The following is a 17,120-nucleotide window of genomic DNA, read 5'->3' as shown; positions in this document are numbered from 1 at the left end:
GTTAAAAACACTTCCTCAGAGTTCTCCACAAGATATGATTAATGCATGTAAAAATGCTTAAATGAATGTTATGCATAATACAAAGATGCACATGCAGATGCCAAAATATTGATCCCAACGATGAATATCATAGAATAATTTTCACCAGAAATAAAAACTTTCACATTACAAAATAGTTCATTTTACAGACATGCTTTCGTTCAAATGTTGAGTCTGAAGTAAATCACTGCTTTATCTTTGATCTTCGTCCTTGAAAATGATTCCCCTCAATTGCTTTGTAATCTGACTTCGTTAATGTCTAGGTGGTGCAGAAGTTAGTACATCGTTCCTTGATGGTTAGCGATGAAACGATTGCAGATAAAAATCTACTGCTGGATTACTCATAGGATCAATGGATCATCATATCAGTCTCGAATACTTCACGATCTTTGAGCAAGTCTCATTCTTGTGCTCTGAACTTCTTTTAACCTTCAGTGCATGTTTGTGTATGCGACTGCTTGATTGAAAATTTTTACCTCTTCTTGTGAAAATTTTCTCTCGAATATCCCCTTACGGATTAATAATTTTTCATTATGACATGACGATGCAATGCAATACAAGGAAGGATAAAAAATGACACAAACAAAAGAAAAAGAAATAAGTTAGTACAGGTAATATAATTGATACATATAAAAATTTTATTCAGAGATGAATATAACACCTACCCCGTCATGATATCTACCCGAGCATGCTTTTATTAAATATCATTCCTACCCGGACATGCTTTCTACCCACAATGATTTTTCAAGAAATTGTTCCTAACCGCATGGTATCTAGTTTGTATGCTTTTATTCAACAGAATTTAAAGCAAAAAATAAAGGTTTAGAAATATTCCTCCTTCATGTACACCTATTTTTTGGGTACCTACTGACGGACAGAGGTTTGGAATGACTATACCTAGGGTGATTGTTTTACGGTTCACTATATGCATAGTTTTGGCTCTATGAGGAAAGGGTACTCAAATTATCCTTGATGGCGGTACCCCTTGGGTTGCCAAACCCTTAATCCTAACCCATTATAGGCATAAACGGATCGAGTTCAATTCGAGGGGATTCACTTCCTTATACCTATACGAGGAATAAATCCCTACGAAGGTATAAGGCTTATGTATCATATGGGTTATTTGCTAAAACTCATACGAAGAATAATTATTACGAGAGTAAAGCATTCACCCGAATTATTTGGATCAAAGCTTGGGTCTAGAGCTTATGTTATACAAATGCACGTGATGTGTGTGAGGAGGAACATTCAAACCTTTGACTCGAAAAGAAACGAAACAAGGAAAAAAACTTGATAAAACCTAAACAATGCTGAAAACATGAATTGAAACGTTAGTACGATAATTTAAAGAAATTAGAAAAACTTCAATAAATGAATCATAAATTATCTAAAGACTCGAACTCATGATTTCCACCACAACGATAATGTGTAATCGACTTACAGCCCGACTCTCTAAAAACAGTCCAGTGGAGTCGCCAAGCTATCATAACCATTTTTTGATAAAACAATTAAATGTTTTATTTTGATAAACGATTATGACTTTAATTTGGAAAATTGTGGATTTATGAATTGATTTGGATTAAATAGAAAGGGAGTCGCCATCGACCTTTGGTTTAGGTAGGTCGAATACCTAAAAACGTCATTTTAAAATAATTTTAAGAAAATTATTTTTTAGACAAAGAACGGTATGCATTTACCAAAGATTCGATTTAAAAGATTCGGGAGTAGATTACGCGTGGGGAAGGATTAACACCCCCACAACGCCAAAAAATTAGAACTAATTCGCTTACACGTTGTCGTAATGGTGGAAATCATGAATATAATATAAAGTTAAAATATGATCCATTTATTAAGTTGCTTTGAATTATTTATTATTAGGGAAAATTCTTTAACTTGAAAAAAAATCTTGAAATTAGCAATCCTCCATCGGGAAAGCTAACTCGTCTATTTCTTATCAGTAAAAGAATATTTCCTCCTCATTGATTTAAAAAACGCTAATCGAATATAAAATGGCTATCACTATTTGCATAAAATAACATAAATTGCCATTTAACAAAAAAATGCATTGTAATATTTGATAAAAAAATAATTTAATTAGTAAAACAAACTAGACTTATTTCAAGTTCACATTTCATTAAAATGTCGTATCGGATCGCATCACTTTGACCAAGCGATGCTTTCCACGCTCATTCTACAAATCGAGTTCTTGAAAATATTTGAATAACTTAAACACTTTAATCGAATATTACAGATACACAATATTGATACAAAGAATGATTTATAAACTAAACTAATATGAATGAAATAAAATAGTATAGTGAAATAACTAATATGTAAACATACAGTGACTAAAAAAATTAGTTAAACATATACATATATCAAATAACATAATATTAAACATTTAATAATATGCAACTAAGAAATAAGTAAACACAATATATTAATAAAACATTTGAATCAAAATAATAAGACCGAAATGAATCAAACAAATAAAAGATTAAGCCATACAAGGATAAACAATGAAGCATAAACATATAATACACCCATGAAATTTAACTTGAGACCACTGCAATGAATACAATGAACTTAGATTAAAATATAAGACCTATAAAACAAACAAAACATTTATCTTCCAAAATATATTTAAAGGACTAAAACAAAAGTTACACAAGTTTAGAAATCAGATTATAAAAATTAATAATTTCATTTATATATAAACAAGGATCTGATCAAAATAAATCATGGATCAATAACCCTAATCAAATATTAAACCAAATATACTAATAAAACAGAACATGACTGAAATGCATCAAACTAATAATTAGCCAAAACAATCAGAAATCTCCCCAAAACAAATGACAAACGTATGTTGGTTAAAATGTAAAAACAAAATACTTTAAAGCTCAAACTCAAATATGCAAAAATTATATTTAAGGACTAAAATAAAGTATTACAGAATATAAAGGGCCTGAACGTCATTAACCCAAACCCAAAATACACGCTTACCCCCTTTGAAAAGGTGTCGTTTCACTCGGATGATATAAGGCCGAAAATCAAGCCAAACCTTCGGTCTGATTCATTTTGCCTCTTTACATTGCAGACTAAAAGAGAGAGAGAGAGGGGGAGAAAGCTCTCAAGAGCTTCAACTGTGGTGACCAAAGGTTTCTAGAATTCGGTGAGCCGCCATGTCGACCGCTGCTGACCGGCGACGACCACCGTTCACCGATGACGTATGAGAGAGAGAAAGGCTTCGCTCGAATAGTCTCCTCACCCAGATAAAGGAATCGAGCTTCCTTTCACGTAAATCAGTCCTTGTAAACATAGATCTAGGAAAGACCCATCAGCTTCTTTGACTCTCATAATCGTCGAGATGACCGATGAGCTTTGATGTGAGTTAACCTTCTTTGTTCCTTCTCATTTTCTCTCTTCATTTACTTTCTTTTTATTTTTTGTTCTCTCTAATTTTTTTCTTTCTTTTTCTTTCCCCGAATACCCTTTCATTTTTTTCTCTTTCTTCTCATCCCCTCCTTTTTTTCTGTTCGAAGGTTTCCCCCTCTTTTATGGTACTTTTCGGGTAGATATGATAATCTCTGTGTAGGCGGATGATTTCCTTAGGCTTTGATATTTTCTGATAAGTTCTTGGATTTGATGAGATTTGCTTCTCAATTTATTTTTATTTTTTTCTGAACGTTGATAGACTGTTTTGACTAACTTGCGGTCACTGTAGGTACGAATGGCTAACGATGGTAGTGGCGGGACAGATCGGTGGAAGCTCACGCGTGCGGAGATGAACCGTTGGGCGCGTGCATCACACGCGCGACAGATCTGACAGCTATCATTTAGAGGCGGTGCTGGAAACTATTTAGGGTTAAAACCCTAATCTGGTTCGAGTCTACTGGCTTTGGGCTAGTTTGGGTTAGATCCTGACATTGAACTTGAACCGGGTCGGGTCAATTTTGGTTGCATCTGGGTTGGGTTGTATCTTGGGGTGCTAGGCTCATTGGGCTTGATCAAGTGTAATTGGGTCTGCGTCCTAGTGAGCCTGAAGTATGATGTAAATAATATTAATAAAAATATTATTAATTAATATTTTTATAGATACAAACAAAAACATATATCTACACTGCTAAATTGTATTAAAAATTGTTTAATTTCGAGTCGAGTTTTATTTTAACTCTAAATATAAATACAAGACCACATTTGTTATCCCTTGCAACCTCCACCCCTCAGCTGATGCTGTGGTGCTTTGATCAAAATGGAAAAGGTACAGTGTGTTGTACTGCCTGGTCAGAGGGAGCTCCAAAATGGCTCTTTTTTCCAGACAAAATATTGCTTTTTTATTAAAGAAATACTACTATTTTTCATGGTTTACTTAATTTTCCCCACTTATTCATAGCCCCCACAAAAATAACTGAAACCCCACAAAAGTTTCTAGCATCACTGGCGCAGACCCTTTTCTGCGACACTCTACAGCAGTCAGCAGATGTAGACCAGACTACAGAACAATCTTCTGGTAAAAGAAAATAGCAAACCACAAAATTTTCCTTACAAGCAAACATGTCTTATAAATATTTTTTCTATTTATTCACACCATGTACTCATTAATCACATTTACTCTATCTCTTAACCATCTTCTGTCTTGTTCTTCCATATCTAGTTTATCTTCTACTTAAAGCTACATAAACAATCCAAAAGCTTTAACTTTTAATATTGATTGTTTTTATCTTTGGGTTTTTTCCTTTTTGTAGGAAACAATGTCGTGTATCCCTACTTTCACTCCAGCTTTTTTCAAAATTTTGTGTATTTCAATGAGTTGAGAGTTGAAGACCTCTGTCCATCCCCTCCTTTTATTCCATCCAGCAGGTCTGATATTGTTTTTTATTTATTTTTCTTTTAGTTTTTCAATTGGTTTATTTGTTTTTACTTGCATTTCGTTATTTCTTGGGCTATGCAATTTTTTTTATTTGTTTTAGACCCTTTTTTTCAGTTACTATGAATTTTGAATTCTAGATTCTTGAACTTTCTTTGGAGTTTTCTTTTATTTAATACATAGTTCCACTGCTCCTGTCTTTTACCCTATGTTTTCTAGGTAAGTTTTTGTTTAGAAGGTAACTAAAACTAGCTTAGTCTCTTCTCCAAAGTGAAAGCTTTTATTTTTTCTGTTTGCTTTTAGTAAATGCAAATGTACAATTTATTGCATTTTTGGGTGTTCATTTACCATGCATTTGGATGGCTTGAGCCTATGTTCTTCATGAAAATGATATTTCTCTTTGCTTTCAATGTGTTTGTGTGTGCTTTTGTAACGTGTTTTTACTTTTAGAGGGTTTTTTATGCCTGGATTTTCAAGGAAAAAACCGATTTTCTGAAGCATTCTGGTCTATTTTGAGCCTGGGGTTTTCAGACAATGGAACATGTGGAGATTTGATAATGGTTTTGATACAATGATATGCTCATTCTCTAGTTGGCTTGTAGAGTGTTTAACGGTTAATTCAATGTTTCTATTTGATCAGTTTCTTGTTTAAATTGTTCTTTCAGGTCAAAAATCCATATCATGTCTCTAAGTCCTGTAATATGAGTTTATGCTGAAGCGAAGGACACTATTTTGATACTTGGTTTTGAAAAGAATGGACAGTCGAAGACATTCCGTTGATATACCAATCTCAAGAACCCTAATAGCACTTAGGAGAGTGAGGTCATTAAGGGATCCATCCACTAATTCCATGAGCAAATTTTCTTCATTGTTTGACAATGTCAAGTGGGAAACGAATTCAAGCAATGGGATTTCTTTGCAATTAGTGAACGGTTGCACGGAAACCGGTTCCGAGCGAAATGAATTTAGAGGTCCAGAGTGTTACGGATTTAACGAACGAGGAGAGGATCAAGGCTACGATTTCGGGCTGCATTCTGTTCCTGAAGACTCTAACTCTAAGTTGATCATATGTGAGAATGCGGCGAAGGTTGGGAACAGGGCTGGAAAAGCCGATGAGTTGGATGATTGTAATGGTGATTCTACAAATTATGGAGTAAACAAGGAAGAGGTCCAAAAATACAGTCCCTTGGGTGAAAGATATGATAGCAATTTTAGTGTTAAACGTACGAGCTTAATATGTATGGCACCTAGTTGTAATTCTATGGATGATTTATCTTCTAGCAGTGAGCCTGTTATAAGATCCTTACCGGTGGATAGAATTAACCACTGCGATTTGAAAGCAAAATGTCAATCTAGGAATCAAGTGAAATCATACGGGGCTAATGGTGATGTTGCGAGCCCTTCTATTGATGCTATTTCTAATTATAGTACCTCGTTGTACATAGATGAAAATGTTGACACTGCAGATCTGAACCACCGTGGATGTGGAATAAGCTGCTGTTGGTCGAAAACTCCAAGGCTTAGAGAATCGAATCCTTCATCCGATTTTGAAGACTTCCCTTTGTTGTCATCAGATACGGGTGAGACAACTCTTTTTGGGCAGAGCTTTTGGAAATGCATTAATGGTGAAATCAACCCGTATTCTGATACTCCTAGGAGCTTAGGCCAAAAGTTCAAGCCAAAGTCTTTTGATGAATTGGTAGGACAAAGTGTTGTTGTGAGGTCTCTTTTGAGCGTAATAACTAAAGGAAGGGTAGCCTCTTTTTACCTCTTCTATGGTCCTCGTGGCACGGGGAAGACTTGTGCCTCATGGATTTTTGCTGCTGCTTTGAATTGTCTCTCACTCGAGGAGCATAAACCATGTGGTCGATGTCGGGAATGTATCATGTTCTTTTCTGGAAGGAGCAGAGATGTCAAGGAGGTTGATTCATTGAGAATCAATCGCTCTGATAGGTTGAGGTCCCTCGTTAAGAATGCAGTTTCCCTTCCGGTTTTCTCACGGTTCAAGATTTTCATTATCGATGAGTGTCAGTTACTGCACGGTGAAACATGGGCGACTGTTTTAAACAGCCTAGAGAAACTTTCTCAGCATGTTGTTTTCATTATGAGTACACCCGAACTTGATATGCTGCCAAGAAGTGCGGTTTCTCGGGCACAGAAATATCACTTTCCTAAGATAAAAGATTCCGATATTTCAAACAGGCTGGAGAAAATATGTGTTGAAGAACGTCTTGACTATGATCAGGCTGCTTTAGGCTTCATTGCTGCTAAATCCAATGGCTCGTTAAGGGATGCAGAGATGATGCTCGATCAGTTGAGTTTGCTCGGTAAAAAGATCACAATGTTCTTAACCCATGAGCTCGTAAGTGCTGTAAACTTTTCCTCTTCTTTCTCTTGTGGTGTTTCTATTTTTTTTAGGTTATTGAAGTTCCTTTTTGTTCATGGGGGTGGTGGCAGATTGGAACTGTTTCGGATGATGAATTGCTTGATTTGCTGGATCTGGCTTTATCTTGTGACACTTCAAAAACAGTAATACGGGCCCGGGAGATAATGAGGTCGAAAATTGATCCTATGCAACTTATATCACAGCTAGCAAATCTCATTATGGACATTCTTGCTGGGAAATGTGAGGAAGGTAGCTCAGAAGCCAGAAGAAAGTTTTTTGAAAACCATACTTGTAAGTTCCGAATATTCATGCATCACATTGTTGTTGAAATTTCCTTATTTTGGCATTATATAGTATGTTGATTCAATAATGATGCTGAAAATACGGGTTTGCAATTTATATTTCAACAAATTCCTTGTGTTATTATCTATAGAATTCTGTTGTATGTACAAAGGTCAATGAACTAAACCTGTAAATGAATTTACAAGCATTCGCTCTGAGTATTGGGTGTTTCATCGTTTCAAGTGTTGCAAATTGTATTATCACAGCTGAATCGAGCTTGTTGAAGTTAAGCCATGCACTTAGAGCACTATCAGAAACGGAAAAGCATTTGAGAGTGTCAAAGAATCAAACAACTTGGCTCACTGTTGCTCTTCTGCAATTAAGCTCAATGGAATCCAACTTTATGGATGCAAACGATTCGAATTTATGTTTGCTAAATGCTCAACACAAAGGTCAGTGCTTTATAATTTAGTTCTAATTGTAGTTGAAGTTTGAAATTAATGAATCGAGAAGCTGTACGTTAAGGATTGTTCTTGTTTGGAAGCAGATAGTGATTCTAACAGCACATCATCTACTGGGGAGAGGTCAAATCATCCTTTCATTTGTATGTGTAATGGCATCAACTCATCTAAACTGGCAAAGCGGGATGGTTCCGAGAGAAGTCTGGAATCTATATGGAACAAAGCAACCGAATTATGCAAATCTGGTTCACTTAAAAAATTTCTGAGGAAACGAGGGAAGTTGTCTTCTCTTCATTTTAATCAAGGTACATTGGTCTGAGTTTCCGCATTAAACCCATATCTAGGATATATGCACATTACAAAGTTGACAGTGAGAATAAACTTTTTAAATGAGGAACCTTATTTCCTAAACAAACAAATTCTAGCACTTATCGAGCAACATGTATTTTAGAAATCCTTAAGTTGTCATCTAGCTCAGATCCAATGGACCGTTTTTCACTCTTTAATGCATGGACGTGTTGATGTTGAAACTAACAATATGTCTCGTTATGCTGGATTTTGTTTCTCCAGTAGCGGTCCATTTCGTAGACGTTCTAGAGCATGCTTTAACGTATTTGAACATATTTTAGATTGCCGTCATTTCCATAGACGTTTTTATGGCTAATTGGCTACAACAGTTTTCTGGATATTTTACGTTACCTTTGTATGGTAATTCCTTTGTTTTCTAATCTGCGTCGGAAGTATTTCATCCGTAATGTCTCTTAAGAACTTTTGATATGGTAAATCGTAGCTTTTTCTCATTCCATTTTGATGATTTAATATTACTTTTAATTCAGGTCTGGCTATTGCCGAACTGGAATTCTACCATCCTAATCATGTATCAAGGGCTGAAAAATCATGGAAACATATTGCAAGTTCACTTCAGTTGATCGTGGGCTCAAACGTGGAGATTCGGATTAATCTTTTGGTCCCCGATCAATTATCGAAGGGTAAAGTAAGGAAACCATCTTTTAGTTTGTTTAGTTGTTCGCGCAGGCTGCGTCTGAAGTCAAGTTCATCTACGAAATGTGGGAGTGATTCCGAAGTTTCACAATATGCTTCGGAGAAACCTATGATAAGTGACCGACATAGACCAATTTTAACTTGTCACTCTGATAATGGATCTGAAATACCTCGTATCAGTTCTCATGGATTGGAAGTGGTTCGGGCTTTCAGAAATAGTGGAGGGAACATACTGAGCACAGGGGCAACCCCATCTTGTGCATCGTTTCGAAATGATATGTCTCAGGCTCCGGCATATATAAATGATTTCTTGAAAGGAGAAGGAAGGGACTGTGGATGTCAGAATCATTCTGTTCAAGAGCCGGAGTATCAGTCCAACTGTTTCCCTATAGCATTGAGGTCTCAAAAGAAGTTGCATTTGTCTAACACGGCTAAAACGACTTCGAAGACGAGCCAAGAAGAAAACAAACTCGCGTTATCTATTCCCGGGGTTTGGTCTAACGATCCCTATGTTTTCTACAGCTCTGATAACGAAGATAGGTAAGAAGTCTCGTCTTTTCTTTTCCATGAGATGTACGGTGATATTTATATGAACGCTACGATTTGTTTATCCTCACATTTATGCTTTTAGCAGATTGAGGGAGAACTCTGAGGTACTTTGCGGGAGAACCCCTACTATTCCTTTAAAGAAGGTAACAACACAAACGCTATTGAATTTTCTCGAGAACTAGATCAAAGTAGGGCCATGTTTGAGTACAATTATCTGTTCTTCGTTAAGTATGGAGTGTCATAAGTTTTTCGTCGTATGCACCATGCTTCTATCTATAAATGACCTGCAATTGATTTTTCCAGCATCAACAACGTTCCTTAAGAACTTCAATATGGTGCTTGGAAGTTTGTTTAACGTTTCTAACGCAACGAATACTGCAGGCCTAGCAGCTAACTTATAACTGTCGAAGTCGCAAGCTGCCACACATTGCAGATTGGGTTCTTCCTTGCTCGATTGCCGAGTAAGTTTATAGAGGATTCTGACAAGCTTCAAAGTAGCCAGTCAATTTTGTAAGTATATAAATCTAACATAAAAAACAGATGTTGATGTCAGGTGTTAGAAGTTAAAACATGGACATGGCAGTCCTATGTATAGTCGAAGATGATTATTAGTGGTTTGCCTCCTGCTATGAACTATGAACTCATCGTTGTCCAATTTCAGTAACAGTTTTCATTCATTCGGATTTAAAACGAATGCGGGAATTAAGATCCGAATATGCTTTAATTTTACATATAATGGATTTAGATACCTTTCCTCTAAGTGAACCTATTAAGTGAACTCTTCAAGGAGTTTAAATGATAATATAAATGTTTTCCCTATCTTATTTTTACCAAGTTAATTTTTTAAAATAAATATTATTTTATAGCCATTTTAAATTATTAAAAACATCCTTATCAGTTCCTCTTTATTTTTATCGGTTGAACTTTACATTTTTTATTAGATAATTTTGGGTGAAATTTAACGCTAGTCTTCTGTTTATGTGATGTTTATTTTAACTCCCTTACTATTAAAAAATTATAAATTGACTATTTGATTAATCTAAAGTTATAAATTCGTTTGTTATATATATATATATATATATATATATATATATATTATTTCTGTTGAGATCCTTAAATATTAAAATTATAAAATAATCTCTTAATTATAGAGTATTATTTTGTTGAATCTTATAATTATAAAATGTTACAAAATAGTCACTTAACTATTAATATAATTTAAACTTGTTTTTTTGTTAATAAATTGATGATATCTAAGTTGGACGTTAACTTGTTAATTGAAATTTAATATAATATGACAATATAATCTTAAACGACTATATTGTTTTAATAATTACGGGTAAGATTTTATCATATCTCATTTAACAATGTTCAACACAAACAACAATCAATTTTTTTAACAAAAAAAATGATTAGTTTGAAATATATGAATAATCAGGTGATCATTTTGTAATTTTTAATAGTTGAGGTACTCAATAAAGCAATACTCAAGAAATTATTTTATAACTACTGTGGAACAAAACAAAGCAATATCTCATAATCGAAATATTATTTATATACTTTATCCTTTTGTAATTATATCAATTCAGTCATATATTTTAAACTTTATTCAATCCCAACACTTCTTTTCTTAATTCAAACTGTTTGGATCTTATTTTTCATAAATTAATTTTATAAAAGTGTAAAGTAAACAAGTGATTCCAGACTATAGGGTATTGTTTTGTTGAGTCACTGACTATTAAAAGTTACAAAATGATCATCTGACTATTTATATGTTCCAAGGTCATCTTTTTTCGTTAAAAAATTAATGATTATATGAGCTGAACGTTAACATGCTAACTAGTATATAATAAAATCATATTTTACTAATATCTACAAATACCGTCATTGCTTTGAAGCGCTGGCGATGACATAATGTCTCAGACATTGACTGGACAACATAATATAAACATAGACTTGATCAACAAATATAATTTAAACAATTATGAAATTAATTTTATCATATCTTAGTCAGCTTATTAACATCTAGATCAGACGATCATCAACTTTTTGGTGAAACAAGATGAATTTAAAATATATAAATAATCGAATAATCATTTTATAACTTTTAATAGTCGATGATTAAACAAAACAACACATTATAATAAGGCTTAAATATAAAATAAGTGTCCAAACTATACCACTTTTCACAAATAGGTGTCTAAACTTTTTTTGACTCATCCAAGTGGCTAACGTTACAAATATTACCACTTTAGGTGCCTCAGCTGTAACTAATGTTAAATGAAAACTGTTATAAAATTTCTGACACGTGACACTGATTATAATTTCAATTTCATTTTTCTATAAAATTTGAATATATAAAAAATAAAATAAATAAATTAATATTTTAATCTTAATATTAAAACTAATATTTTAACCTAGAAAGTAAAAACCTAAAAGTAATTGTCGATCATTCTCCATTTCTTTGTTGTTTCTCCTCCTCCTCCATTCACTCTTGAAGCAAACCTCCTCTCTTCCTCCTCCTTCATTCTTCTATTCCCCTTTGAGTATCAATTTTTCTTGTGAGAAAGTTCCCTAATCTTCATTGCATGATTTAATTCTGTTTCTTTCAAATCCTAAATCTAACCCATTAAAAATTGAAATAAAAAATCATAAAATGATTTGGGGTTTAGGGTTACTTATGAAATTGAAAATTCACAATTTCAAATCAAACACGTAGGAATGAAAACCCCGTCATCTAGTTTATAAAAGACGAAACCATAAAAGTACAAAAAGAAAAATATTCGAGTTAGCAATTTTCAGAGGTAATGCTAAACTTACACTGCTTGAGTTATCTTTTTTTAACCCAAGTCGAAATCTAATGCTTTATTTTTTTTATAAGTTTGCGTGGAGTCCACACATAAAGTGGAACTACTGTTATGATGTTGTCAAGAAAATTGTTGGTACACTATATTTTTTATATAAAAATATATTTAAATTGTGTGTTGCAGATTTGATTCTAATAAACCAAGAACCAAATGATAAATAGAATATTATAATAATAAGTTAAAACAAAAAAACAGTAAAAAAAATGGACTAATATGATAAGACATTGATTATAAGTATGTGATTTTTGTTTAAAACAATAGAAAAAATTGTGATTCTATTTAGAATTGATTATAACATTTGACTAATATGATAAAACTATGTGGAAATGTTTAAAAAATTGGTTATGTGGGGTTAGTCTACTATTAAAATTGACAAAAGAAATGAAACTTGTTATTTATGAAACATGATGTTATGTGAGATTGACATACCATTAAAATTGATTATAACATTATAAAACATGTTATCAAATATATTGGTTGTTATTTAAATATATGTTTCTTAAATATTTATTCTGCCATTGTTATGTTAAATAAACTTGTTGTCATTTAAATATATGTTACTTAAATATTCATTTTGACATTGTTATGTAACTTTGAGTTTATTGTTTAATTATTCATTATGTTATATAAATATATTGTTTAAATAAACATGTTTAAATTATTGTAAAAAATGAATTTGAGGTATCCAAAAAATAATGTTCGTTGTGGGCCTAATACTACAAGCGAGTCTAATATACTTGAAGGTGGTAGAAGTGAGCCCGATATACTTGAAGATGATGATAGTGCGTCTAATGAACGGATAATTAAAATTATTTATGAGAAAATAAATGTTATTGATGTGGATAATAGTGATGATGAATAATTAAATAGAGGACATTTATTGCCTGATAATGATAAGGAGATAGATGCAATCAAAGATAAGTTTAGGCTAGTTAAAAAGAAAATCAAAGACAAGTCTGTCATTGAAGAAGATTTTGAATCTAAGGTTGTATTGTGGACACAACATTTTCTGGTGAAGAAAATGAAGCAAATTCAAATAGTGTACGTTGTGGAGAGCATATTGAGTTTGTAGTAGAGATGAAAAAACTTACTATGAAGTAGTTAAAAGTAGACATAAATAAGCAGACTTTGGAAAAGTTAAGGGTAGTTTTGTAGATGAATTTAATAGGCTATTTGATTATATCTTTACACTGAGAAGTGTTGATTGGAATGGAACATTTGAGCTAATGGTATAGAGACCCACTTAAGTGATGAGTTGTGCCCCAGAATTAAAATAAAACTTGAAATACATAAACGTAATATTGCATATTGTCATGTAATTTGGAATGAGGCAGAAGGGTATAAGGTCATGTGTCAATAAGACACATTTTTTGTTGATTCTGTAGGCTGTAAATGCACTTGTAAGGTATGAAGACTATGTATTTCATTTATACAAGAAACTTGTATACACTGATTTGTATAATGTTATCATGCACTTTATACCAAGTCCAAAATTTTAAAAAGACATTAAAATGGACAATATAGACCCACCATTGAAGATAAACTTACCTAGAAGACCAAAGTAAAAAAGAAACAGAGAAGAAGGTCAAGTGTGTAGTGAAACAAAATGAACAAGACGAGGAACTAAGATGAATTGTAGTATATATGACCTTTGTGGACATAATGTAAGAAGATGTCCAAATAAAAGATAATCCAATGTAAACTAAAATTGTTATTTTTATATATATATATTTAAGGTATACTTGAAGATATATTTTAATGGTATTGTTTTATTTTATTATTGGTAGGTTGCGAGCCAAGGTGACCAAACATCATCTGACTCTTCTCCACTAATTCAAGGATTGTAATGTTGTTGATAATTCAAACTAATTTATTGATATATTAGAAATTCATGAAATATTGACCAATATGTTCCTATTATTTTGATAGATTGAAACTAAAGGTGGTCAAACATGATATGCTCAATCTTTACATAATGAAAAATTTGGATTGGATAGGCCAAACTGTAGAATAGAAATAAGCCCTACACTTAAGAAGAAGTTAACAATAACTAGAAAACCTAGATTAGATAGGTCAAGAGGGAGAAAAATTATGCAAGATTTTGGCATGCATACAAATGAAGAAATTGTTCTCCAAATTCTAAATGTGAGTTGTTTTGTTTACTACATTAACCATTCTCATTATTTTAAAATTGTACATTTTTTTATACTTTAACAGCCCAAAAGACCAAGTCAGGTCCTACTTTTTCGATCTCACACTAGAGAACGATCAACCATTACATCCATACAACCTTCTACATCTTCTGTTCTACTTAATGTAAGGTTGTTGTACACTCCTTGTACGCTGATAATGACAGTAACCTTAATTGTTTGATCTAGGAAGAAAGCAAGAAACATGCAAGCAAGATATACTCAAAATATAAGATGTTTGGTAGGTTGATGTAGGGTAAATAGGCGGGCTTAGAAAATGAAGTAAGTATAGAAACAAAAGAAGTATGAACGGGCTTTATAGATAATGGCATGGTGATGGTTTAAGAAAGAAAGATGGATTCTGAAGATAATATTAACAAGAAAAAAGAAGAACCTAGGCTATATGAAAACCTAACCCAATACCTTATAAGTTCTTGTTAGGGTTGTAGCAAAGGACTTGGACCCACTAGTTATATAGAACTAGGAACCACAAGTATCAGTGAAAGTGAAGGGGCTGATACTACAAACAAAGATTGAAAATTGATGAAGTTTAAGTAAGAACTTTTAGTAAGAAACCTCATAAAGGTGTTTGATTAATATGAAAATGAGATGTGAGATATGCCTTATAATGACCAAAGCATTGATATTTTATAGTTTTCCAAAGGGCATGACCGAATGGTGACAAAGTGATCCGTATTGAATGAATCCTTTGGAAGATACATGATGATTTAATGAAGAATTACATCACTTAAACAAATGTACATGAATGAATATACATGGTGATGTTTCGATTAAGGCATCAGACACTTCATTTGTCGAAAAAACTTGGTGTTGGCTCAACCTTGATGAAGTTTGAAGGCATGACTAAATAGTGTTATTGGTTTAACCTTGGAGATGCTTGAAGAGTGTTTTGGCTGAATGATGATATCCTTTCATGGTTTGGCACCTAGTTGAGATTACATGAAATACACATGTCACCTGAATGCATATGACTTCTCTTTGAAAGTACACGTCCCTTCCAAGCCAAGAGGTGTGTGATGGTTCGACCATGGGGCATGCTAAGCACATGACTTGTGTTTGGCACTAAGGTGGGTGGTTAAACAACTAACTAGGTGACTTGCAACTAGGTAGGTTTAAGATAGGAACCTAGTGCACTCTATCTACTCAATTACCACTCCAGCTATCCTCATACTAGATTTAGTCCACTTATCAACTACTCGTCCTTAGCTTCTTCCCAACTAGGTTCAACTCCTATTCATCTACTTTAGCCTTTCAATTAGTTTAGCTACCTTAGCTTAGTGATGAGCTCCTTAAAGGCATGTTGAGATTTCTTTAAGCTGTCATAGCTTTCATTCTTAGCAAATGAGCTTTCTTAACTTCTTTAACTTAATTGTGCACCTGGTAAGACATGAAAAAAATAAGTTAGGATTTTCTAAGCTATGATTAAATATGGACGCCTATGCTAAGTATGTAAATACAATGCAAACATAGATATAAGATGTGTAACATAACATATACATAAATAAAGCTAAGTATAAAGATATATAATACATTACATATTCACATGTAACACATTATATAGTTTGTCTAAGGCTTCTTGTTCTTCAAATGATTTATAAGCATCAATATATTTTTGAGAAATAACTTCCCTGAATTACATAGTCTTAGAACTTTTGATTGGTCCTTGTGGCTGAATTTGGGATCCAATGTTGGTATGCTCATATCATCCCCCTTATTTTAGGTGATTTTCCCTCAAATCATCACTTTATTTATATATGGTTAGATTTGATACGTTGAATATTGCACTCATGCTGTAATCTCATGACAAATCTATCTTGTAAGCGTTGACATTCACCTTCTCCACAACTTGGAAAGGACCATCCTCTAGGTAATAGTTTGGACTTCTTTTTATTTGGAAATCTCTCTTTCCTAAAATGAACCTAAACCCAATCCCCTATTTTAAAGGTAACCTTATTTCATCCTTTATTTGTTTGTTACTTATATTGGCGGGTTCTCATTTCAATGTTCTCCCGAACTTGCTGATGAAGCTTCTTTACAAATTCATGCTTGTCCCTGCTATCCTTATTGATAACTTGTTCATATGGTAAAGGAAAAAAAATCCAACAAACCCAAGGGGTTAAAGCCATATACCAATTCAAATGGAGAATGTTTTGTTGCTGAATGAACAAATTGGTTGTAGGTAAACTCCATGTGTGGCAAGCATTCCTCCCATGTCTTGATGTCTTTCTGAATGACCTCAGAATAGTAGAAAGAAATTAGTACACCACTTCAGATTAACCGTCAATTTATGGATGACATGTTGTTGAGAAAAGTATTTTGGTTCCAATCTTACTCCAAAGTGTCATCCAAAAGTGAATTAGAAACTTGTCATCTCGATCGGACACAAGTTTTCTTGGAATTCCATTCAATCTTACCACCTATTTGAAGAATAGATTGGAAACATGTGCTACATCA

The 17,120-nt window shown here is 33.2% G+C and overlaps 1 protein-coding gene across 1 annotated transcript; it reads left to right on the top strand.

Annotated features, from left to right (window-relative positions):
* The first annotated feature begins 5,458 nt into the window (after nt 1–5,458).
* Nucleotides 5,459–10,190, top strand: LOC120172236 (protein STICHEL-like 2). Its single transcript, XM_039179751.1, has 7 exons — nt 5,459–7,271; nt 7,367–7,586; nt 7,844–8,029; nt 8,125–8,343; nt 8,875–9,580; nt 9,675–9,732; nt 9,971–10,190. The coding sequence occupies exons 1-7, from the start codon at nt 5,664–5,666 to the stop codon at nt 9,974–9,976; spliced, it is 3,003 nt and encodes a 1,000-aa protein (XP_039035682.1). The 5' UTR covers nt 5,459–5,663; the 3' UTR covers nt 9,977–10,190.
* The last annotated feature ends 6,930 nt before the right edge of the window (nt 10,191–17,120 follow it).

Source organism: Hibiscus syriacus, unplaced genomic scaffold, assembly GCF_006381635.1.
Source record: "Hibiscus syriacus cultivar Baekdansim isolate YM2019G1 unplaced genomic scaffold, ASM638163v2 tig00111847_pilon, whole genome shotgun sequence".
In the NCBI taxonomy this organism is placed as follows: Eukaryota; Viridiplantae; Streptophyta; class Magnoliopsida; order Malvales; family Malvaceae; genus Hibiscus; species Hibiscus syriacus.
The sequence above is the reverse complement of the archived record's forward strand: the minus strand, read 5'-3'. Positions and strand labels throughout refer to the sequence as shown.